The sequence below is a fragment of the Ranitomeya imitator genome, chromosome 9 (assembly GCF_032444005.1).
Source record: "Ranitomeya imitator isolate aRanImi1 chromosome 9, aRanImi1.pri, whole genome shotgun sequence".
In the NCBI taxonomy this organism is placed as follows: domain Eukaryota; kingdom Metazoa; phylum Chordata; class Amphibia; order Anura; family Dendrobatidae; genus Ranitomeya; species Ranitomeya imitator.
The window spans coordinates 113,625,171-113,649,746 of NC_091290.1; the positions used below are offsets into that span (position 1 = coordinate 113,625,171).

A 24,576-nucleotide genomic window follows, 5' to 3' on the forward strand; every position below is an offset into this window, starting at 1 on the left:
CTGGTGAATGCGGCACCTGTAGCCCATTTACTGCTTCCTCAGGTTCCCCAAGGTCTGGAATCGGTCCTTCTCCACAATCTTCCTCAGGGTCCGGTCTCCTCTTCTCGTTGTACAGCGTTTTCTGCCACATTGTTTCCTTCCAACAGACTTACCATTGAGGTGCCTTGATACAGCACTCTGGGAACAGCCTATTTGTTGATAAATTTCTTTCTGGGTCTTACCCTCTTGCTTGAGGGTGTCAATGATGGCCTTCTTGACATCTGTCAGGTCGCTAGTCTTACCCATGATGGGGGTTTTGAGTAATGAACCAGGCAGGGAGTTTATAAAAGCCTCAGGTATCTTTTGCATGTGTTTAGAGTTAATTAGTTGATTCAGAAGATTAGGGTAATAGGTCGTTTAGAGAACCTTTTCTTGATATGCTAATTTTTTGAGACAGGTTTTTTGGGTTATCAGGAGTTGTATGCCAAAATCATCAGTATTAAAACAATAAAAGACCTGACAAATTTCAGTTGGTGGATAATGAATCTATAATATATGAAAGTTTAATTGTAATCATTACATTATGGTAAATAATGAAATTTAACACTATATGCTAATTTTTTGAGAAGGACCTGTACATGCTCAGTAGTGAGGCAGTGCTGTGGAGCTGAATCTGTGCTGCTCTTTATGTACATGCTCAGTAGTGAGGCAGTGCTGTGGAGCTGAATCTGTGCTGCACTTTATGCTCGTGCTCAGTAGTGAGGCAGTGCTGTGGAGATGAATCTGTGCTGTACTTTATGCTCGTGCTCAGTAGTGAGGCGGTGCTGTGGAAATGACTCTGCTGCACTTTATGCACATGCTCAGTAGTGAGGCAGTACTGTGGAGATGACTCTGCTGCACTTTATGTACATGCTCAGTAGTAAGGCAGTACTGTGGAGATGACTCTGCTGCACTTTATGCTCGTGCTCAGTAGTGAGGCGGTGCTGTGGAGCTAAATCTGTGCTGCACTTTATGCTCGTGCTCAGTAGTGAGGCAGTGCTGTGGAGCTGAATCTGTGCTGCTCTTTATGTATATGCTCAGTAGTGAGGCAGTGCTGTGGAGCTGAATCTGTGCTGCTCTTTATGTACATGCTCAGTAGTGAGGCAGTGCTGTGGAGCTGAATCTGTGCTGCACTTTATGCTCGTGCTCAGTAGTGAGGCAGTGCTGTGGAGCTGAATCTGTGCTGCACTTTATGCTCGTGCTCAGTAGTGAGGCGGTGCTGTGGAGCTGAATCTGTGCTGCTCTTTATGTACATGCTCAGTAGTGAGGCAGTGCTGTGGAGCTGAATCTTTGCTGCTCTTTATGTACATGCTCAGTAATGAGGCAGTGCTGTGGAGCTGAATCCTTGCTGCACTTTATGCTCGTGCTCAGTAATGAGGCAGTGCTGTGGAGCTGAATCTGTGCTGCACTTTATGCTCGTGCTCAGTAGTGAGGCAGTGCTGTGGAGCTGAATCTGCTGTTCTTTATGTACATGCTCAGTAATGAGGCAGTGCTGTGGAGCTGAATCTGTGCTGCACTTTATGCACATGCTCACTAGTGAGGCAGGGCTGTGGAGATGACTCTGCTGCACTTTATGTACATGCTCAGTAGTGAGGCAGTACTGTGGAGATGACTCTGCTGCACTTTATGTACATGCTCAGTAGTGAGGCAGTACTGTGGAGATGACTCTGCTGCACTTTATGCTCGTGCTCAGTAGTGAGGCGGTGCTGTGGAGCTAAATCTGTGCTGCACTTTATGCTCGTGCTCAGTAGTGAGGCAGTGGTGTGGAGCTGAATCTGTGCTGCTCTTTATGTACATGCTCAGCAGTGAGGCAGTGCTGTGGAGCTGAATCTGTGCTGCACTTTATGCACATGCTCAGTAGTGAGGCAGTGCTGTGGAGATGAATCTGTGCTGCACTTTATGCACATGCTCAGTAGTGAGGCAGTGCTGTGGAGCTGAATCTGTGCTGCTCTTTATGTACATGCTCAGTAGTGAGGCAGTGCTGTGGAGTTGAATCTGTGCTGCTCTTTATGTACATGCTCAGTAGTGAGGCAGTGCTGTGGAGCTGAATCTGTGCTGCTCTTTATGTACATGCTCAGTAGTGAGGCAGTGCTGTGGAGCTGAATCTGTGCTGCACTTTATGCACATGCTCAGTAGTGAGGCAGTGCTGTGGAGCTGAATCTGCTGCTCTTTATGTACATGCTCAGTAATGAGGCAGTGCTGTGGAGCTGAATCTGTGCTGCACTTTATGCTCGTGCTCAGTAGTGAGGCAGTGCTGTGGAGATGAATCTGTGCTGCACTTTATGAACATGCTCAGTAGTGAGGCAGTACTGTGGAGATGAATCTGTGCTGCACTTTATGCTCGTGCTCAGTAGTGAGGCAGTACTGTGGAGATGAATCTGTGCTGCACTTTATGAACATGCTCAGTAGTGAGGCAGTACTGTGGAGATGAATCTGTGCTGCACTTTATGAACATGCTCAGTAGTGAGGCAGTACTGTGGAGATGAATCTGTGCTGCACTTTATGCTCGTGCTCAGTAGTGAGGCAGTACTGTGGAGATGAATCTGTGCTGCACTTTATGCTCGTGCTCAGTAGTGAGGCAGTACTGTGGAGATGAATCTGTGCTGCACTTTATGAACATGCTCAGTAGTGAGGCAGTACTGTGGAGATGAATCTGTGCTGCACTTTATGTACATGCTCAGTAGTGAGGCAGTACTGTGGAGATGACTCTGCTGCACTTTATGTACATGCTCAGTAGTGAGGCAGTACTGTGGAGATGACTCTGCTGCACTTTATGCACGTGCTGAGTAGTGAGGCAGTACTGTGGAGATGACTCTGCCGCACTTTATGCACATGCTCAGTAGTGAGGCAGTGCTGTGGAGATGACTCTGCTGCACTTTATGCACGTGCTGAGTAGTGAGGCAATGCTGTGGAGATGACTCTGCTGCACTTTATGCTCGTGCTCAGTAGTGAGGCAGTGCTGTGGAGATGACTCTGCTGCACTTTATGCACGTGCTCAGTAGTGAGGCAGTGCTGTGGAGATGACTCTGCTGCACTTTATGCTCGTGCTCAGTAGTGAGGCAGTGCTGTGGAGCTAAATCTGTGCTGCACTTTATGTACATGCTCAGTAGTGAGGCAGTGCTGTGGAGATGACTCTGCTGCACTTTATGCTCGTGCTCAGTAGTGAGGCAGTACTGTGGAGATGAATCTGTGCTGCTCTTTATGCTCGTGCTCAGTAGTGAGGCAGTGCTGTGGAGATGACTCTGCTGCACTTTATGCACGTGCTCAGTAGTGAGGCAGTGCTGTGGAGATGACTCTGCTGCACTTTATGCTCGTGCTCAGTAGTGAGGCAGTGTTGGGGAGTCTGAGTCAGGGACATTGAGGAGTCTGAGGTTTGGCTTACCGACCCCACAGTCCTGGTACCTGCAAGAGAAATTGACCTTCTATGGATTTGAAACACGCACCCCAGGTCATCTTACGCTGAGTAAAATGAAAGCATAGTGGGCAGGAGATTTCTATAAACCCCATCCACTTTACTTGAACTGTAAGACGGTGCGTTTTTGATGCCAAAATATGTAACCTGGATGTTTTTGCCTTTTTATGATCCACATGATCATGACACAGTGGCAGTTCTGTAACAGGAGAGTTATACAGTATGTTAGATATTACTGGCAGATGTAGTGTGACTACTGTTAGACCTCTTTCACACAGCCACATTTTTTTTTTTATATAAAAATAAAAAAAATCCAGACTTCTGTCCATTTTTTTTTTTTACTGTTGAATGAGAAGTCTGATTATACATAGATGGCATCCAAGTGTTTCCCGCAGCGTTTTGGATCAGATTTACATCAGTGAGCTGGTGGACTTCTTCTTGGGGCCTCATCTATACAACCTCGTGCTAAAGGCTTCAGATTGGGCTTCGTTAGCTCTGAAATTAGACTTAAGTGTAAGTGCTGACATTTTGTAACTAAATACACACTGCGTTTATAGTCAGCGCTGGATGTATATTCTCAAGAAGTAGATGCTCGATGGCAGTCCTCTTTCATGAGGACCTTTTATAAAAAAAAAAACGTGTTAAAAAAATATGCGCTGACTTCATACACCCCTGACCCCCCATGACTTCTGCACATACAGTACAGACCAAAGGTTTGGACACACCTTCTCATTTAAAGATTTTTCTGTATTTTCATGACTATGAAAATTGTACATTCACACTGAAGGCATCAAAACTATGAATTAACACATGTGGAATTATATAATTAACAAAAAAGTGTGAAACAACTGAAATTATGTCTTATATTTGCACCGCACACTACACTTTCCTATACAATAAAAACCCGATATGTCGAGAATTTACCAGCATAAAGTGACAATGGCTGATTAACAATAACATGCTTTTGCTTATATATCTAATAACGTTTCACTTTTTCAGGCCGATCAATATGTCGTCTTGGGTGAAAGTCACAAGGGATCAGCCGCAGAAACCCGCCGCTGGCACAAAGTAAGTGCTGGATGTGCCGTGTATACAGAGATGTGTCCGTTCCAGGCATCTGATGGGGGTGATTGTCTCCCAGAACATGGAGACCCTTTCAGATGAATGGAACAGTGTCAGAAATGTGCAAAAATTGTGAATGAGTGAATCCAGCAGTAGGTGTTATTTACTGTCTGTCTTTGATTTTTTTTTTTTAGTTACTTTTAGTTAAAAAGTTTCTTTGAGACTATTGAAAATGACTTGTTTGTGTGACCTCCATACAAGGCAATAAAATTTTATGACGCCGTATTAATAAGATGCTTGGAGTCCCAGACCTGAGGGCTAAGAAGGCTGCCACTGGGGAAGACGGTGCTAAAATAAGACGGTCATGACACACATACTGGATTCCCATAGGGCCACGCAGCTTTTCTTCAGGGGCCTCCGCTGAGAAAGTTTCACATTTACTTCCTTTTCAAAGGGGATCTGAGTTTTTCTTCTTTTTTATATCAATAAGCCCAAGGTAGCTTTCAGTTTTTATTTTACACTTTGCCACCAGTGTGTTGCGTAAAATACGGAAAAATAAAACACATTTTTTACTTGCTCTCAGCTCTAGGAGTCTGTATGTATAATCACTTTGTTTCCATAATTTATAACCGTATATGCTCGAGTATAAATCAACCCGAGTATAAGCCGCCCCCCCCCCCCTAATTTTGCCACAAAAAACTGGGAAAACTTAATGACTCGAGTATAAGCCTAGGGTGGGAAATGCAGCAGCTACTGGTAAATGTCAAAAATAAAAATAGATACCAATAAAAGTAAAATTAATTGAGACATCAGTAGGTTAAGTGTTTTTGAATATCCATATTGAATCAGGAGCCCCATATAATGCTCCATACAGTTTATGATGGCCCCATAAGATGCTCCATATTAAAATATGCCCCATATAATCCTGTATAAAGGTTAATAATGGCCCCATAAGATGCTCCATAGAGATATTTGCCCAATATAATGCTGCACAAATGTTGATTATGGCCCCATAAGATGCTCCATAAAGATATTTGCCCCATATAGTGCTGCACAAACCTTGATTATGGCCCCATAAGATGCTCCATACAGACACTTGCCCCATATACCGTAGTGCTCCACAAACGTTTATTATGGCCCCATAAAATGCTCCATAAAGATATTTGCCCCATATAATCCTGCACAAATGCTGATTATGGCCCCATAAGATGCTACATACAGACACTTGCCCCATATAGTGCTGTACAAACGTTATGGCCCCAGAAGATGCTCCATACAGACACTTGCCCCATATACCGTAGTGCTCCACAAACGTTGATTATGGCCCCATAAAATGCTCCATACAGACACTTGCCCCATTTGCTGTTGCTGCGATAAAAAAAAAAAAAAAATAATCACATACTCACCTCTCTGTCGCTCAGGCCCCCGGCACTTTCAATTTTCACCTGACTTCGTTCCGGCGCCGCTCCATCTTCTGCACTGACGTTCAGCAGAAGGCGCGCACTAACCACGTCACCGCGCCCTGTGACCTGAGCGTTACTGCAGAAGACGCTGAAGACGGAGCGGCGCACGGAACGGGGAGCGTAGCGCTCCCCTCCCCGTTATACTCACCTGTTCCTGGCGCGGTCCCTGCTTCCCGGCGCTGCCGCTTCCTGTACTGAGCGTCATAACTATGGTGAGTCAAAAGACGTGAGCACAGCTACTAGGGTGCACGGGTAGGTTCCCAAACCATATGCATATAGATATAAAGAACCCGGCACTCAACTTGAATTAAACTTGAGGTTTTTTATTCCGTAGTACGAAAAAACGTTTCGGTCTAGTGTGGCCTTCGTCAGTTACGTACTGAAGGATGACTGAGAATAACCGGCTTTCACGCCGACAGCGGTGGACACCGCGTCAGGACCCAGCCACTCTCAGCTCACAGCTGCGCTATATCTATTTAAGCGGACCACCATTAAGTGATAACCCACGGATCTATCACACATACTGAGGTTATTCTCAGTCATCCTTCAGTACGTAACTGACGAAGGCCACACTAGGCCGAAACGTTTTTTTTCGTACTATGGAATAAAAAACCTCAAGTTTAATTCAAGTTGAGCGTCATAAGTAGTCGTGCCAAAAACAAACAAGCCGTAACACGGCCATGTCGACAGGATGATGTGCAATGTGTGTCTTGGGAGAGGTGGAGGAAATAACGAGAGCGTTTTTAATCTGCAGACTTTCCCAATGTATCCATCAGATCTCTCCCCACCACGTCTTCCTCTGTCATCCAGGCCTCCTACATTAGTTTTCCTCCCTTGCTGTGGTCTATCTGTGCACGACGTCCTGGGAAAAAAACAATTGTACTTCTCCAGGGGGGGAATCTTCTTGAATAGAAGCTCCCCAGAGATGTTACTATGGCAACCACAATGCCTATGGCGGTCCTCTCTTGTGACACCATGGCAACATACCCTCCGACCGAACCAATTTATCTAGTGCGAAGCGGTTGTGTGACATTTACCCCCAGTATCGCAGCCATAATAATCCCTCTCCTGCCAAACCAGATTCTACATTTGAACAATTTGAAGTGTCATTCCTAGGCATTCATCCTTACACACAACGTATGCGATTGCAATATATAGATCACAGCTTACACAATGCAGAATACAGTTGCTCAGATTTTCATGGATTTCTGTACCTGACGCAATCTATTCTCTTGGAGGAGCACTCCTTTTTGCTCTTGCCATAACAGATGGTGATCTGCGTGGCCAGATCCTCTTCAAAATCAAAAAACGTGTTTTAAATTTACTGCAAATCGGTCAAAAAAGAACAACAAAGGGGAAAACAAAATCGAGAATTGTTACTACTTTTTTATTTTTCGGTCTCCGCAGCATTGCCAAAAGCGCTGTCCCTGTTTGTATTAGGATTGCATAAAAGTGTCGTCGGCTACAGTTTTCTGCACCTCTGGGGGAAAAATATGGGATACTACTGAGCCGAGGCCAGACGGAGTCCAGAGTATAGGGAATGGATCCATAGGGGGTTTCATCTAAATTAGCCACTCTAAGATTGTAAAGGCAAACCACAAAGTATGTGCTCAGCTTAGAGTGCCGGATAAATGTGATCCAAATTATGTAAAATGCTCCCAATAAGTTTCAACTCAATCCACAAAAAAAAAAAGCAAGACCCTACTCAGATCTGTCATCTGTTAGCGGAAAAATAGGGAGCTTCCACGTTAGTAGTAGCACAAAGGCTCCTCGCCCCCCAAAAGAAATTTAGCAAATTTTGTTGTCCCAAATCCAAATGCCACAGTGTGTCTAAACCGCAGTTAGCGTCCACATGTTTGGCATTTCTGTAGCGATGAGGGCCCACCTAATTTCCAAGTGGATGAGCTGAGCACAATGTACGGTCACTACAATGTACTGGTCACTACAACGTACTGGTCACTACAAAGGCAGGTTGCAATTTTCGCTCAGTAACATCCACTGCTGCTTGTTTCTGGAAAACACCCATGGAGTCAAAATCGTCACAACACCTGTAGATAAATTTCCCAAGTGGTATAATTTCCAAAATCGGGTCATTTGAGGGGGGATTCTGCTCTCCTACCAATTGGGGCCTCTGTATCTGGAGTTCTCAATCTGTTCTAGGAAAAACTGCACCCCAGGACGCCTCTTATATAACATTACTACTTAGGGTACCGTCACACAGTGCCATTTCGATCGCTACGACGGTACGATTCGTGACGTTCCAGCGATATCGTTACGATATCGCTGTGTCTGACACCCAGCAGCGATCAGGGATCCTGCTGAGAATCGTTCGTCGTAGCAGATCGTATGGAACTTTCTTTCGTCGCTGGATCTCCCGCTGTCATCGCTAGATCGGTGTGTGTGACACCGATCTAGCGATGCGATCCAGCGATGCGTTCGCTTGTAACCAGGGTAAACATCGGGTTCGTAAGCGCAGGACCGCGCTTAGTAACCCGATGTTTACCCTGGTTACCAGCGTAAATGTAAAAAAAAAAAAACAGTACATGCTTACATTCCGGTGTCCGTCAGGTCCCTTGCCGTCTGCTTCCCGCACTCAGTGACTGCCGGCCGTAAAGTGAAAGCAGAGCACAGCGGTACAGCGGTGACGTCACCGCTGTGCTGTGCTTTCACTTTACGGCCGGCAGTCACTGAGTGCGGGAAGCAGACGGCAAGGGACAGACACCGGAATGTAAGTATGTGCTGTTTGTTTTTTTTTACGCTGGTAACCAGGGTAAACATCGGGTTACTAAGCGCGGTCCTGCGCTTAGTAACCCGATGTTTACCCTGGTTACCGGGGACTTCGGCATCGTTGGTCGCTGGAGAGCTGTCTGTGTGACAGCTCCCCAGCGACCACACTACGATTTACCTACGATCACGGCCAGGTCGTATCGCTGGTCGTGATCTTAGGTAAATCGTATAGTGTGACGGTACCCTTAGTCATTTGGCGAGACTTGGGAGTGACGAAGTGCTATTTCCCGATAGCGCTCCGTCCCTCCTGAGACTTTTCATATGACTAAGCAGTGCAGTACAGCCACATAAGGGGTATTTCTACATAAAGCAGAAATTGTGGGACAAATTTGGTGCCATTATACCCATTCCCCAGGGTGAAAATGTAAAATCTAGGGGTAAAACTAAATTTTGGTGGTAAAAATGTAATTCTCTTTTTCTTCACTGCCCAATAGTATAAAAATGTGACTCACCTGTGATGTCAATACGATCATTGCACTCTTATAAGAATTCATTGAGAGGTGTAGTCTGTAAAAAGTGGTCACTTATGGAGGGTTCTGCTGTTCTGGCACCTCAGGGGCTCTGCCTATGTGACATGGCACCCTTAAGCCAGTCCAGCAAAATCTGAACTCCCAATATGGTTCTCTTTCCCTTCTGAGCTTTGCACTGTGCCTCAAAAGTAGTTTTCGACCACATATGGGGTATCGGCGTACTCTTGAGAAATTGCACAACAATTTTTGGTGTCTATTTTCTCCTGCTATCCTTGTGAAAATAAATAAAAAATTGGCACTAAAATAGCATTTTTGTGGGAATATTTAGATTTTTATTTTTAATTTCACGGCTCTACAGTGTAAACTTCTGTGAATCACCTGGTCTTTCAAGGTGCTCACCGCACAACTAGATACATTCCATGAGGGGTCTAGCTTCCAAAGTGGTGTCACATTTGTGGGATTTCCAATGTTTAGGCACATCAGGGGCTTTCCAAACGGGACATGACACAGGCAGACTATTCCATCAAAGTCTGCCTTCCGAAACGTCTCTCCTTCTTTTCTGAGCCTCCCGTGAGCCTAAATAGTAGTTTACCCCCACATATGCAAAATTTGTGGCTAAAATAAAAAAGCATTTTCTCTTGACGCCCATGACTGCACCACGGAGAGAGGGGATCCGCCCACCAAGGACAGGAAACCTACAGATAAAAAGGCGGTACCTCTCTCTCGCATCAGTTGGTTTCCTGTCCTTGATGGGAGACCTACAGAAAGCGAATGTCGTTGTGGGAGTCCGGGGCCAATCAGTCCAATTCAGACAGTGGGGGTCCCCCTGCCTCGGCTGGTGTGGTGACCCGAGGCGCTACTGCTGGGGCTAGTGAGCCTCTAGGGTGCGCGAGGAGATGTGGCAAGGAGATCGCGGCCACCTCTCCAGGGAAGAAGCAGCAGCATCCAAGGGGGTTCCCTCTGTGGATGGGAGTTAGCGCACTGCTTCCCCCAAGCGTCAGTCTGTCAGCTGAAGCCCGGGGGTTCCGGGAACCAGCGTACACGCGCGATGATGCGCGGCACCTTCTTGTGGGCAGTGTTGTTCGTCTGCGCATGCGCGAGATCAGGAACGCGATTTCGCGCTGTGCATGATGGATATTCGGTCACTGCGCATTCGCGGGATTGGATGCGGTGCAGGCGGCATTTACTGCGCATGCACTGATATAAATAGTGCGGGCGGGAATCACCGCTATTAAAGGGAAGCATAACTTAGGTCATTGCTTCTCATGAAGCTTGACCAGCGTTCCCCTGCCATGAGCGACCTGGAACAGGCATCACCCCTATCCAGATCATCACAGCAGCAGCAGCAGCAGAAGCGACGGCCGCAGAAAGGACACCAGGATGTTGCCGGTAAAGGACGCTCGGGATCTCTTCATAGCAAGGAGTACAGTACAGCGTCCGGCAAGAGGGATAAGCTGATGACAGACGCAGATCATCCCCAACCGGTATTTATGGGTCCGTAAGGTGGTAAGTGATCTCCGTGATAAGCTCAGGCAAGACTAAGCATAAAGTATGCGCCCTCTGTAGAGAGGATCTTCCTTCTACTTGGGAGAAGAGGCTTTGTAGCGCATGCATACAACATAGTGTCTGAAGGGCTTCCCGGGTTCACAGCAGACTGCAAAACCCTGATAGAAAATCAGGTGGAAGATACTTTTAAATCCCTAAAGGGGGGGGGGGGGTAAGCGAAGAAAGACTAGGCACAGATCCCCAACTCCTGAGTCCAGTGATACGGATAGTGAAGAGGTGGACTCGGATACATCTAATTCTTCTTCATCTTCCTCTAGGGGTCGTAGCTGTTTTCCTCTAGAAGAGACTGACAGCCTCGTTAAAGCAGTTAGCACTATGGGGCTATCGGACCCTCACCCCAAAAGATCGGTACAGGACTAGATGTTGCCATCGCTAAGGCATCTAAAAAATATGCCCTTCCATTCTAGGACATGGGGGTCCTGAAAGATCCCATGGACAAAAAGGCAGATGCTTTCCTAAAAAGTTCATGGGAGGCAGCCGGGGGAGGGTTAAAACCAGCGGTTGCCGCCGCATGCACATCCCGTTCCCTAATGGTATGGTTAGGCCAATTAGAAATCCGCCAGAAAGCACTACCAAGAACCACCAGACGTTGGTGGAACTCGGATACCCAGAAGGAGGCACCTAAACCAAAGGCTCTGCCTAGAAACAGCTGATGGTACTGGAGCCAGGATGGGGAGCAGCTTAAAAACGAAGTCCTCTCGGGACTCAATATTAAACACCTTACCGGTAATGCGAGGAGCTGCCGCTTTTAGCAGATGCCTCCGCTGATTCTATCAGACTGTCTGCTAGGTCAGCAGCTTTTTCAAACGCGTCCAGCTGAGCCCTTTGGCTTAAATGTTGGCCAGGGGATCTCCAAACAAAATCTAAGTTGTGTACAATCCCCTGTGAAGGAGAATTCTTATTCGGACACAGTTTAAACGACATCTTAGAGAAGGCAGATGACAAAAAGAAATCACTCCCCTCCCTTGGTTTTCCTTCCTACAGGAGGCTCTTTCGGAGCAAGAGGTTCTTCCGAAGGAAGCCGGAAAAAAACCAAAATAAGAAAAACAAGAACAAGGGATTTATGTTTAATAAGAGCCCCACTGACAACAAAAAACCCACCCAATGAATGTTTGCCCCAGGTGGGGGTATGACTGTCCCTCTTTCTCTTTGCCTGGGAGAAAATTACTAACAGTCCATGGATTTTGGACATAATAAAGTCGGGACTAAAGTTAGGATTTCCCAAACTTCCTCGACCCTCCTTCATGATGACATCCCTGAGATCATCAGAAGAACAACTAGCATTAGAACAAGAAATTAAGGGGCAAGGGGGTTCTCCTGGAAGTCCCCCCTCAAGAAAGAGGAAAAGGATATTACTCCCCTCTGTTCCTGAGGAAAAAACCAGATGGGTCCTACTGGACAATTATGAACTTGAAAAGCCTAAACAAATATCTGAATGTTCAGCCGTTCAAAATGGAGACAATAAAAACATCAATAAAAATGCTGTTTCCACTTTGTTTTATGGCAGTCCTGGACCTGAAAGACGCTTACTATCACGTCCCTATCCACAAAGACCACCAACAATTCCTCAGGATAGCAGTCCTCATCAGAGGGGTGACATGTCATTTCCAATTCTGAGCTCTTCCCTTTGGACTAGCCATAGCTCTGCGAGTCTTTACCAAACTAGTTGCAGAGGTAATGGCCCACCTGAGGGAACAAGACACCCTGATAGTGCCATACCTTGACAACTTCCTGGTAATAGGCAACTCTCCCCAACATTGCGAAAGTCGGCTAGAAAGAATCATGCGCTCATTAAAAAGCCTGGGCTGGTTAGTTAACTTAACAAAATCCAGATTGTTGCCGTGCCAAATCCAGGAATATCTGTGTCTTACTTTGGACTCTGTATGGCAGGAATGCCGCCTTCCATCAGAAAAAGTGCAAAAGATGGTGGGGCTAGTGTCCAGAATGAGGGATTTCACCTCCATAACTCTCTGGTAGCGTACCTGAATCACCAGGGGGGTACCTTCTCTGAGTCTGATGGAAGTAACTAAATCAATCTTCCACATAGCCGAAGGCAATCTTCAGTTTGTCAGGCCTTCATATAAATGGGGTAGACCATTACAGAGCGGATTTTTCTGAGTCGTTCCCGTCTAAAACAAGGGGAATGAGAATTGAACCAGGCAGTGTTCATCCAGATCTCACAAAGGTGGGGTGTACCGAGCATAGACCTCTTCGCGAACAACCTAAACAAAAAGGTAGACACCTTTTGCTCCATAACACCATTAGGGAGCCCCGTATCACTAGATGCTTTTCTGATTCCTTGGCACCATCAACTAGCGTATGCCTTTCCCCCAATTGCTCTAATTCCAGCAATTCTGAGGAAGATTCGGGAAGAACAGAGCTCATGTAATCTTAATAGCTCCGTTCTGGCCGAGGAGGGCATGGTTCTGTTGGATGACGAGGATGTCTATCTCTGATCCCTGGGTACTCCCGGACCTCCCAAACCTCCTTTCCCAGGGTCCAGTTCAACATCCGCAGGTTGCAAGTTTACACTTGACAGCCTGGCATTTGAGAGGGAGCTATTAGAAAATAGCGGGTTTTCTCCGGGGCTGGTATCTACCCTTCTACAAAGTAGGAAACCAATTACGACCAGACAGTACGGGAAAATATGGAAAAAATTCCTGTCATCCTCGGGCGCCAAAATAGGTGAGGAAGTCCCTCTTAATGCCATACTAGAATTCCTACAAAAAGGGTTAGAAATTGGTCTGGCCACAAGAACCCTAAAAGTCCATGTAGCAGCGTTGGGGGCTCTATTCAACTACGATTTGGCGAGAAATCGGTGGATTTCAAGGTTCATCAGAGCAGCCGGGAGATCAAGACCTCTTCCTGTGCGAAACACACCTCAGTGGGATTTAAATTTAGTCCTGAAAGCCGTGACTAAACCTCCATTTGAACCATTGGCGGATGTCCCATTAAAATTTTTATCCCTCAAAACATCTTTGCTGGTCGCTCTCACTTCCGCAAGTAGAGTTAGCGACATTCAGGCTCTGTATGTATGTATCTGCTACCCCCCCCCCCCCCTTTTTACTCAATTCCTGGATGATAGGGTTGTTCTTAAAACAGACCCAGCCTACCTCCCAAAAGTAGCATCCCGATTTCATAGGACACAAGAGATATCTCTCCCCTCCTTTTGTCCTAACCCCAAAAACAAGGAGGAAGAGTCCTTACACACATTGGATGTTAGGAGATGCCTGATGCATTACATAGAAGCCACCAGAGAGAGTAGGGAGGATGGCTCTCTTTTTGTGTGCTTTCAGGGTCCCCGGAAGGGGAAGAAAGCCTCCAAGGGCACCCTGGCAAGATGGATCACGGACGCCATCAGCCTCTCATACTCATCAAGTGGGGTACCCGTCCCGGGAAATGTGAAAGCGCACTCAACGAGAGCAGTAGCAACCTCTTGGGCGGAGAAGGCTTCAATTGATCAGATATGTAGAGCTGCTACCTGGTCCTCAGCATCTACATTCTATAAGCACTATAGATTGGACCTTATCTCCTCTTCGGACCTTACCTTCGGTAAAAGGGTTCTGGAAGCGGTGGTCCCTCCCTAAATGTAGAATCTCTGCAATTCTCTCCGTAGTGCCGTCATGGGCGTCAGAAAAAAATATAGTTCTTACCGATAACTGTATTTCTCTGAGCCCATGACTGCACCCGTACATTCCTTCTCTTCACATATGGGTGTACACATTAATATAATGTCTATGCTAAATACCTAAATAAATAGCCACGCGGTATCTTGGTTAAAACTTCAAGTAATGATAGACTTAGATTTTATTCTTTAAGCTCCCATCATGCTCTAGTAAAGAACTGATGCGGGAGAGAGGTACCGCCTTTTTATCTGTAGGTTTCCTGTCCTTGGTGTGCGGATCACCTCTCTCTGTGGTGCCGTCATGGGCTCAGAGAAATACCGTTATCGGTAAGAACTTTATTTTTTGTGAAAGTGTGATTTTTTTTATTTTTATTTTTTTCCCTTTATTTATTTTTTTTTTTCTTCACAGCTCAACGTTATTAACTTCTGTGAAGCACCTGGGGGTTCAAGGTGCTCACCATGCATCTAAATACATTCCTTGAGGGGTCTAGTTTCCAAAATGGTGTCACTTGTGGGTGGTTTCCACTGTTTAGGCACATCAGGGGCTCTCCAAATGCAACATGGCGTTAATCCAGAAAATGTTACTTTCAAAAAGTCAAAAGGCGCCCCTTACCTTCCGAGCCTTGTTGTGCACCCAAACAGTGGTTTTCCCCCATATATGGGGTATCTGCATGCTCCGGAGAAATTGTACAATTCAATTTTACTGTCCATTTTTTTTTTCCTGTTATCCTTGTGAAAATAAAGTTGTAAGTCTAAAGTAAAATTTTTGTGTAAAGTTAAATGTTCATTTTTTTTTTCTTTCCTTCCACAATCCAAAAATTCCTGTGAAGCACCTGAAGGGTTAATAAACTTCTTCAATGTGGTTTTGAGTTTTTAGAATGTTGTCACTTTTCGGTAGACCCTTCAAAGACACTTGTAAATGTAATGTGGTCCCTAATATAAAATAAATGGTTTTGTAAATTTTGTTGGAAACTTGAAAAATATTTAGAATTGAGAGTCCTCAGTGGTTGATACCTTTTAATGGCTAACTGAAAAGATGGTAATAAATTGCAAGCTAACTATTCTAAATTCTAAATATTTTTCTATCTACTGGCTAACACGGTACCAATATATATTTCTTTCCTGTTGGAAACTTGAGAATTTATTTTGCTGGTCAACTTTTAACCCTTAGAATTTCCTAACAAAGAAAAAAATTTCAAAAATTGTGCAATTTCAAGGGTACGAACACTTTCGGCCATGACTGTATTTATGGGGACAGGCTCACGATTAAATAGTAACTGTATTTACTGCCCTTGTCTGCTCACACAATTCATTCATTGTGCGATAACATCTATGTCCGCCAAGTCATTAATTGCACTTTTGTTTCCTCAGGAAGCCAAGCTGGATTCCTCGACTCCTAGAGTAAGTTTTCATCCTCTTGTCTTTGGAAGAGATTCATGAGTCTGGAACTTGTGGCCAATTAACCCTAATAGTAGGAAACTAACAAAATTCTCTGGTAATAGGCAAAATATTGTAGACTTAAAGGGGTTACCCAGGACTTTATGTATTTAATTGTTAGTTTCATTACTATGGGTCTAGGAAAACCCCTAATTAAAAACATTAGCCTTTATTAATAATTGTAAAGACTAACAACATAAGACACACATTTTACAATGCTAAAATGCAAAGCTGGTGTAGATACCTACTGGATTCACCCTATTTTATACCCTTTCCTGACCACCTGGCTACACAGCGGAGGTTGGCACTCCTGCTCCTCAGCGGCTCTTATTTCCCTAGTGCGCTCTCAACAGCGCTAGCTTGGATATCAATGTGTGGTAGCCACAAATAAAACATAACACCCTATAAATTGTTACCAGAGCTATGCACCACTAATTCCAAATCCACAAATAAACAAGTGGGAGACAAAGGGGAATAAATAGAAAGGGGAAGAAGAATCAGTCCAGGTATCAGACCCCACAAAACAGAATGGTATAGCTGGAAAAAAAAAACAAATTACCCTGTTATTGGGAGAATGGTGCCCGTGCTCCATGGCGGCTGTCCCTTGGATGCCCTACACTGCCCTTAATAGTGTATGCTGTATGGACACACGGTAAAAGAGGCATGTCATTGATTACAGATACATTCAAATACCAGTTTCAGAGTATAGCTAAGGAACAGGAGATCAAAGTATAGAAATTAGATTGGGGAAAAACTTGGTACTTATGCAGACACTTCTAGACTGATCTGCGTCGAAGTGTTTCACCTATACGGAGGCCTGATAAATTGATACCAAGTCATGATGTCCAGCTTCATGACTTAAGGTACCTTCACACATAACGATATCGTTGCTTTTTGTGATGTAGCAACGATATTGTTAAGGAAATCGTTATGTGTGACAGCGACCAACGATCAGGCCCCTGCTGTGATGTCGTTGGTCGCTGAGGAAAGTCCAGAACTTTATTTTGTCGCTGGACTTCCCGCTGACATCGCTGGATCGGCGTGTGTGACGCCGATTCAGCGATGTCTTCACTGGTAACCAGGGTAAACATCGGGTTACTAAGCGCAGGGCCACGCTTAGTAACGCAATGTTTACCCTGGATACCATGCTAAAAGTAAAAAAAACAAACAAACACTACATACTTACCTTCAGCTGTCTGTCCCCGGCGCTCTGCTTCCCTGCACTCCTCCTGCATCCTGTGTCGGCGCCGGCCAGCCGGAAAGCACAGCGGTGACGTCACCGCTCTGCTTTCCGGCTGACCGGCGCTGACAGTGCAGAGGAAAGCAGAGCGCCGGAGGACAGACAGCTGAAGGTAAGTATGTAGTGTTTTTTTTTTTTACTTTTACGATGGCCCTGCGCTTAGTAACCTGATGTTTACCCTGGTTACAAGGGGACCTCGGGATCGTTGGTCGCTGGAGAGCTGTCTGTGTGACAGCTCTCCAGCGACCAAACAGCGACGCTGCAGCGATCGACATCGTTGTCGGTATCGCTGCAGCGTCGCTCAGTGTGAAGGTAGGTACCTTTAGTGTCAGCATTACCAGGCCTCCTGATGAGCCGTATTTGAATGTATCTGTAATCGATGACATGCTTTGTCTGCTGACATCTTTTGTTGTGTGTCTACATGGCATACACTGTTTTGCGGAGTCCGATACCTGGACTGATTCTTCTTCCCCTTTCTATTTATTCCTATTTGTCTCCCACTTGTTCTTGTGGATTTGGAATTAGTGGTACATACCTCTGTTTACAACCTATATTTTTTTTTTCTGGCGACCACACATTGATATCCAAGTTAGCGCTGTTGAAGGGCGCACTAGGGAAATAAGCGAGAGGAGCGGGGGCTCCATTTTCGCAATATTGGGGTGGAAACATCCCCTGTTGGCAGGGGCTCAGGAAAGGGTTTAAAATAGGGTGCATCCAATAGTGCCTACACCAGCTTTGCATTTTAGCCTTAAGTGTGTGTCATTTATGTTGTTAGTCCTGTTAAAAATTATTAATAAATGTTAATTATAGGGGTTTATAAATGTGAGTTACTTCGAGACCTCTTTTTCCCCTTACCATTTATTCTACGGGCCTAACAGGCATGTAGTTGCTATCTACCTGACTGTTCTACCCAGTGCTGGCACAGAGCGATCACTAACTCCTCATTGTCCTTCTTCCGTGTAGCTCTGTTGATGGAGCGTGACTGCCGACATCATGCTTATTGACAGAGGGTGGCTGCCGACGTCATGCTGATTGACAGAGGGTGACTGCCGACGTCATGCTGATTGACAGAAGGTGACTGCCGACGTCATGCTGATTGACGCAGCTCTGTTGACGGAGCGTGACTGCTGACTTCATGCTGATTGACAGCTGCCACCCTGCAGTTTATACATTGGGCTGTTGGCTGATGACATCAGCATTGACCCCCCATCAACATAGCACTGCAGAAAAGAAGCTGCTCTGTGGACTGACTATAGCGGAGACCCCAGAACCGTCAGGAGGAGCGGTCTGTGCCAGCAAATGTAGCAACTACCTGCCTTGTTAGTTCCTAGGCACATTGTAAAGAGAAAAAAGTCCCAGAAAAACTCCTGTAAAAAAAAACAGGGAGTCTGGCCAAGAGCCAAATTTTTTTTATTTATTATTTTTTTCCGGCCCCATCCATTATCTTCATACTACAATTTTGGTGAAGAAGTTTGAGAGTTGTAAGTTGTGCACATATTTCCTGTTTGGACCAATCAATTCAGCCCTGAGTATCACTCAGAATTTATTTCAGAAATTGCTCCAATTTCAGCTGTGAATCTGTTAGGATTAGATCTATTCCTGTTGATCTGATCTGACTAGTCCACTGGCTTTTTTTTTTTTTACATTGGAATAAGTAACATTCTATTTATTGTAGATCTCCCTCCTCTCCCCAATTGCAAACTTTTTTTAGATGCATGTGACTAAGGAATTCCAATGTTGGAGCAAAATCCGTAACATAAATTCTGATGTGTAATGATGCCACCTTTTTTAAATGTGGTCGTTGTTTTTTTATGAAAGGAAGATTAAGAAGCCGGAGTGCAAAGGAGTTATCCAATGCCAGTCACTTCTGGTTTTGGAGGTGAGAGGAGCTTGTTGCCAAAAGTTGTCAGGTATCATGAATTCATCCTATTCTAATTAATAGGACATAAGAAGTGACAAGCAGCTGGCTTGGTGCAAGGCTCTCAATAACCCCTTCACGTTTCCGAAAAGCTATTAGGATTATCAGAGATGGGTTATCAAAGATTATTAGGTTAATCAGAGATAAAATTATAGGTCTACCATTACAGTGATGCAAACAGCTTTTTATAGAAGCCATTTCACTACTCAAATTCTGAATTGCAATTTTTCATAAAATATATAATCTCATTTTTTAGCATTAATCCGTACAAGCCAAGCCAGAAAGCCTCATTCTCGGAGCAGTACAGCAGAGACTTGGAGGAGCAGAACAGGTAAGAGCTTATTCTGTTGGCATCCTCCTACACGGTAAGATGTTGTCTTCCTTTGGGTCCAGCTAGATTTTGCAGCAAATTCATTGATAATATTAATAATATTATGCCACTAGATGTGAACGTTTCTGAGTAATGCGTATGTGTACTGTGATATATACGGATGCATTGTGTATTTACAGCATTGAGGAACTCTTTGGGAAGAAGCATAACTTTACTTCTGGAACAGAGGAATATTGCGAGCGGTATCAGTACTCACAAGACAGTAAGTCGGGGCACTTCTTATTTCTACGGTTAGAGCAGTTTATGGTGCATTTTATGTTTCGCCGTTGCCTGGAATAGATGATTCACATTAGTGGTTCCTCTGTAACCAATGGCCATTATGCCCCTATAGTGAAACGTCACAAAATGTAAATGTGTATACCATAGTTTTCAGACTGTTACACATCCCAGGTTTGAACATCAGAAAATGGTAAAAACATATTTGTCACGGTTTAAAACTTCTCTGTTGATATAAATGTAAGAAAAGGTCAATTCCACAAGTTTTTTGATTGTTGGGTGGTAAGACTATAGCGTGCACATTATATTACATGCAGCTCTATAGCATCCACATTATTACCCAACCTTGCTCAGTAGGCAGCACTGCTGTACATACAGATACACACAACGCTAATGCAGGAACAGTGCATGCATACACACCTCTTCAGTATGTACATATGTACAAACAACTCTGCTGCGCCCACTGTACGCACGCCTCTGCTGCGCCCACTGTACGCACGCCTCTGCTGCGCCCACTGTACGCACGCCTCTGCTGCGCCCACTGTACGCACGCCTCTGCTGCGCCCACTGTACGCACGCCTCTGCTGCGCCCACTGTACGCACGCCTCTGCTGCGCCCACTGTACGCACGCCTCTGCTGCGCCCACTGTACGCACGCCTCTGCTGCGCCCACTGTACGCACGCCTCTGCTGCGCCCACTGTACGCACGCCTCTGCTGCGCCCACTGTACGCACGCCTCTGCTGCGCCCACTGTACGCACGCCTCTGCTGCGCCCACTGTACGCACGCCTCTGCTGCGCCCACTGTACGCACGCCTCTGCTGCCGCCACTGTACGCACGCCTCTGCTGCGGCCACTGTACGCACGCCTCTGCTGTGCTCACTGTACGCACGCCTCTGCTGTGCCCACTGTACGCACGCCTCTGCTGCGGCCACTGTATGCGCATATGAACTGAAACAGTTATTTAGCACGAGATGTCAAGTCTTGTTGTTCTCCAACTTTTTCCTCGCTTTTTGATTATTACATTATGATGGATCCTCCAGCTAATTAGGGCACTTGATCTTGTATGACGAATATATTTTCAGATTTTATCATGCATCTCCATTCCTTTGCCATGGTTTCCAATTCTATTCTGAGTCAGGATAGTGGTAAATGACTGCACTGGTTATGAGCTCTACAAGGTCTATCATTATTTGTGGTACTGTATGGGTGCGTGTTCAAACATTGGCAAAAAATTGCACTAATTCAAACTTTTTTTTTTCTTTTTACATAGCCAAGCAGTACAACTCTGACGATCGCAGAGAGAAGCTTTATCTGAAGTTTTATCAGCAGATACAAGATGAATACCACAAGGAGAGACCTTCAGACTGTGTGATTGTTGCCATCAGCAAGGATCAGATGTAAGTGTATAAGACTATAGCATGTACATAGGCCAGGCTGCCTCCCAGGGCATGTAATGTCATGGCAGGATGCTTTGCTATGCTATATTAGGTGTGTATTAGAAGATGGATAGTCCTCCTTATGCTGCTCTCTAAGGTAAGCTTTATATTTTCCATCTGTGCATTAGAGGCTCATTTTCTCTCGTTAAATAAGATACAGTACAACAGTATTAATAGCGATCGAGGTGTCATTTTTTTATTATTCTTATTACTTTGGCTGTACAGTTAGTTTGCAGTATAAAACCTCAAAGAGAAAGAAGTGGTATACCACAAAGGGATCAACTAACACAATACAATAAAAACATTAAAAAAGCCTAAAATAACGGTGGGAAAAATGCCAACAATAAAGGCTTTTTAAATGTCTTTATAATCTTGTGGCTTATTACTGTTAGGTGATCCCTTTGCGGTATACGTCGTTCTCTTTGCGGTTTGTCTTTATTTGGTGTGCCTACGTTGACCCCCCTAGCCGTTTTTGTTTTTCTTGGTTTGCAGTCGATTTACAAAAAGTATTAAAACTAGGGATCAAATCCATTACTGGGAAATATTATGCTGCAAAATGTAAGTGTTGCATATAGATGCATCAGTTTAGGAAAGGGGATTAAAAAAAAATTGTTAGACGTCTATGATCCATTATTTACTCCGTCATATTTGCATCTCGTGGCGTTCAACACATTTCACTTTAAACTTGATAAACTGCATGTCCCCCCCCCGATATTGTCCACAACACAGACCTAAAACCGTATAATAAACGGTAACGTGAAAGTGCAGCGTCTCAACAGCAGAAAAATAGTGGTTAATTATTGCACAAAAAAACACCAAAGCTTTTATTACCAGCGGACTGATATGCATCAAATTGTCACTATCATAACTCATTGTGGGTTGTTTTTTTTCCCTTTTATATTTGAACTATTTTTCATTTATCTCCCAAGATTCGTTCTATTCGCACTCGATTCCGCATTCTGCTTAAGCAATATAGAAACTGCACACCACACAGGGATGTAATCCTTCACACATGAGCGATATTAACATTTGGGCAGGAGAAAGGGCTGGGAAAATGATGAATGAACGTGCTGGGGGTAAGGTGTTATCTGAGCATGCTCGTGTGCTAACATTGTGTCTTTGGCGTGCTCAAATAATGGAATTGCCTAACAAACAGGCAATCCTTGCATTGTGCTGCAGCTGTCGAATAACCATGGGGACTTGAGCATATTCAAGCACGGCGAAGACACTGGTTTAACACCTGAGCATGCTCAGATAACACCTTCTCCCCAGCTATCCCCTTAAGTGGGGGTCTTTCTGCAGTCATCCTCTACCTATTGACCTGTATGCACTTGCTTTCTGCTTCTAAAGTGACCCAGCTACTGCATGCCCAAATCATTTAATAGTCTGGGCTTTTGTTTCCAGGAGGAGGCTTTAAAGGAAATCTGTTCTAAATCCGGTTTTTAGGTGAAATGTTCTCGTCTAGACTCGCACTTCCAGTTGTTTTGGGAAATGTTCATGCACATTAGCAGCAATAGACTGACTCAGACCCCATGTTTTGCGTTAAGGCACCTAATGAGCGTGTGTGAAGGAAAGGGAGCAGGGTCATTTCTGACATCGCATATTGTGATTAGTGTATCCTGTGTTTTCAGCTAGGTATACAGTGGCATGTAAAAGTTTGAGCACCCTTGGTCAAAATTACTGTTGTGAAAAATACTTAGAATTGAGAGTCCTCGGTGGTTGATCCCTTTTAATGGCTAACTGAAAAGATGGTAACAAATTGCAAACTTTCCAGACTACTCAGGTCCCTTCATCAGGCATAGACTAATACAAATTCTGAAGAATCACATATTTATACACAGCACAGCAGAAAGATAATGCAATGGATGAGACAAGTGAGGTGAAGCAGAGCTATCATTATGGGAGAGTGATAAACAGTTGTGTCCATAAATATTGGAAAAGTTCATAGATAAGAAGTGTGAATGTTTTATTGTCCTCTGTTTGGGGTCTGGTTCTCTGCTATGATGCCCCCACACGGTCTGAGGAGCAAATTCCTTAATTGATGTAGAAAGATATAAATCCATGCAACACATTCATTCCTGCACTGAGTGTCAAAGGACGTCATCAGCTTATATTCTCAGACCCTTCTGTCTCTCTGAGATTTGAATTGACCCTTTAATACAAGTAATCTCATGTCCTTAATGCTGTGATCAGGGAGACAAAAATGTATTGCCGCAGGTAGATCCATTCTTTTTTCTCTTATTGTGTGGTGATGAGAGTTCATCCTTGTTCTCAGTTTTTGCCCTGTCTCCCCCACATACAGACCCCCAGTTGGACATTTAGTACAAATAATTAAGTACACCACATTAGAAGTGACGCAGCTGACAGTACCTGGGATGAGTAGTCTGGAAAGTTTGCAATTTATTACCATCTTTTCAGTTGGCCATTAAAAGGTATCAACCACTGAGGACTCTCAATTCTAAATATTCTATATCTACTGGCAAACACGGTACCAAGATATTTCTTTCCCGTATCTGTTATTGTGAAGAGTTAAGCAAGTTGTAGATGAAATTGTCTGCAAAACATTAAACATGACACATTTCCTTTATATTTTAGGCAAAAAAAAAATTGACTTTTTACATTTTAAGGCTATGTGCACACATTGCACATTTCTGTGCAGATTTTTCCGCTCAGTTTTTGAAAAATTTGCAGGTAAAACGCACTGCGTTTTAACCTGCAGATTACCCGCATATTTCCAGCGTTTTTTGGGCGGATTTCACTTGTGGTTTTACACCTGCTAATTCCTATAAAGGAGCAGGTGTAAAACGCTGCGGAATCCGCACAAAGAATTGACATGCTGAAGAAAATACAACGCAGTATTTCCACGCGGCATTTTCCGCACAATGTGCACTGCTGATTTTGTTTTCCATAGGTTTACATGGTACTGTACACCGTATGGAAAACTGCTGCGAATCCACAGAGGCCAATCCACGCTACAGATCCGCAGCCAACTCCGCAACATGTGCACATATCCTTAAGGTTACAAAAAGGAAACGGGCCGATGCAAAAGTTTAAGTACTCTTGAAGATTTACAGTTAAGTCCATATATATTTGGACAGAGACAACATTTTTCTAATTTCGGTTATACACATTACCACAATGAATTTTAAACAAAACACTTCAGATGCAGTTGAAGTTCAGACTTTCAGCTTTCATTTGAGGGTATCTACATTAAAATTGGATAAAGGGTTTAGGCGTTTCAGCTCCTTAACATGTGCCACCCTGTTTTGAAAGGGACCAAAAGTAATTAGACAGATTCAATAATTGTAAATAAAATGTTCATTTCTAATACTTGGTTGTAAACCCTTTGTTGGCAATGACTGCCTGAAGTCTTGAACTCAGGGACATACCAGACACTGTTTTTCCTCCTTTTTGATGCTCTGCCAGGCCTTCACTGTGGTGGGTTTTAGTTGCTGTGTGTTTGTGGGCCTTTCTGTCTGAAGTTTAGTCTTTAACAAGTGAAATGCTGCTCAATTGAGTTGAGATCAGGTGACTG

General features: G+C 44.4%; 1 protein-coding gene across 2 annotated transcripts in view; it reads left to right on the forward strand.

Annotated features, from left to right (window-relative positions):
- Window positions 1-24,576, forward strand: part of LOC138648698 (nuclear receptor coactivator 5-like) — a 52,565-nt gene that overhangs the window by 5,313 nt on the left and 22,676 nt on the right. For both annotated transcript variants that reach the window (XM_069738503.1, XM_069738504.1), the window contains exons 2-6: window positions 4,430-4,498; window positions 15,775-15,804; window positions 19,255-19,329; window positions 19,509-19,591; window positions 20,876-21,002. In XM_069738503.1, coding sequence (XP_069594604.1) covers window positions 4,440-4,498; window positions 15,775-15,804; window positions 19,255-19,329; window positions 19,509-19,591; window positions 20,876-21,002 — 374 coding nt within the window. In that variant the 5' untranslated portion in view covers window positions 4,430-4,439. The remainder of the gene's footprint in view (window positions 1-4,429; window positions 4,499-15,774; window positions 15,805-19,254; window positions 19,330-19,508; window positions 19,592-20,875; window positions 21,003-24,576) is intronic.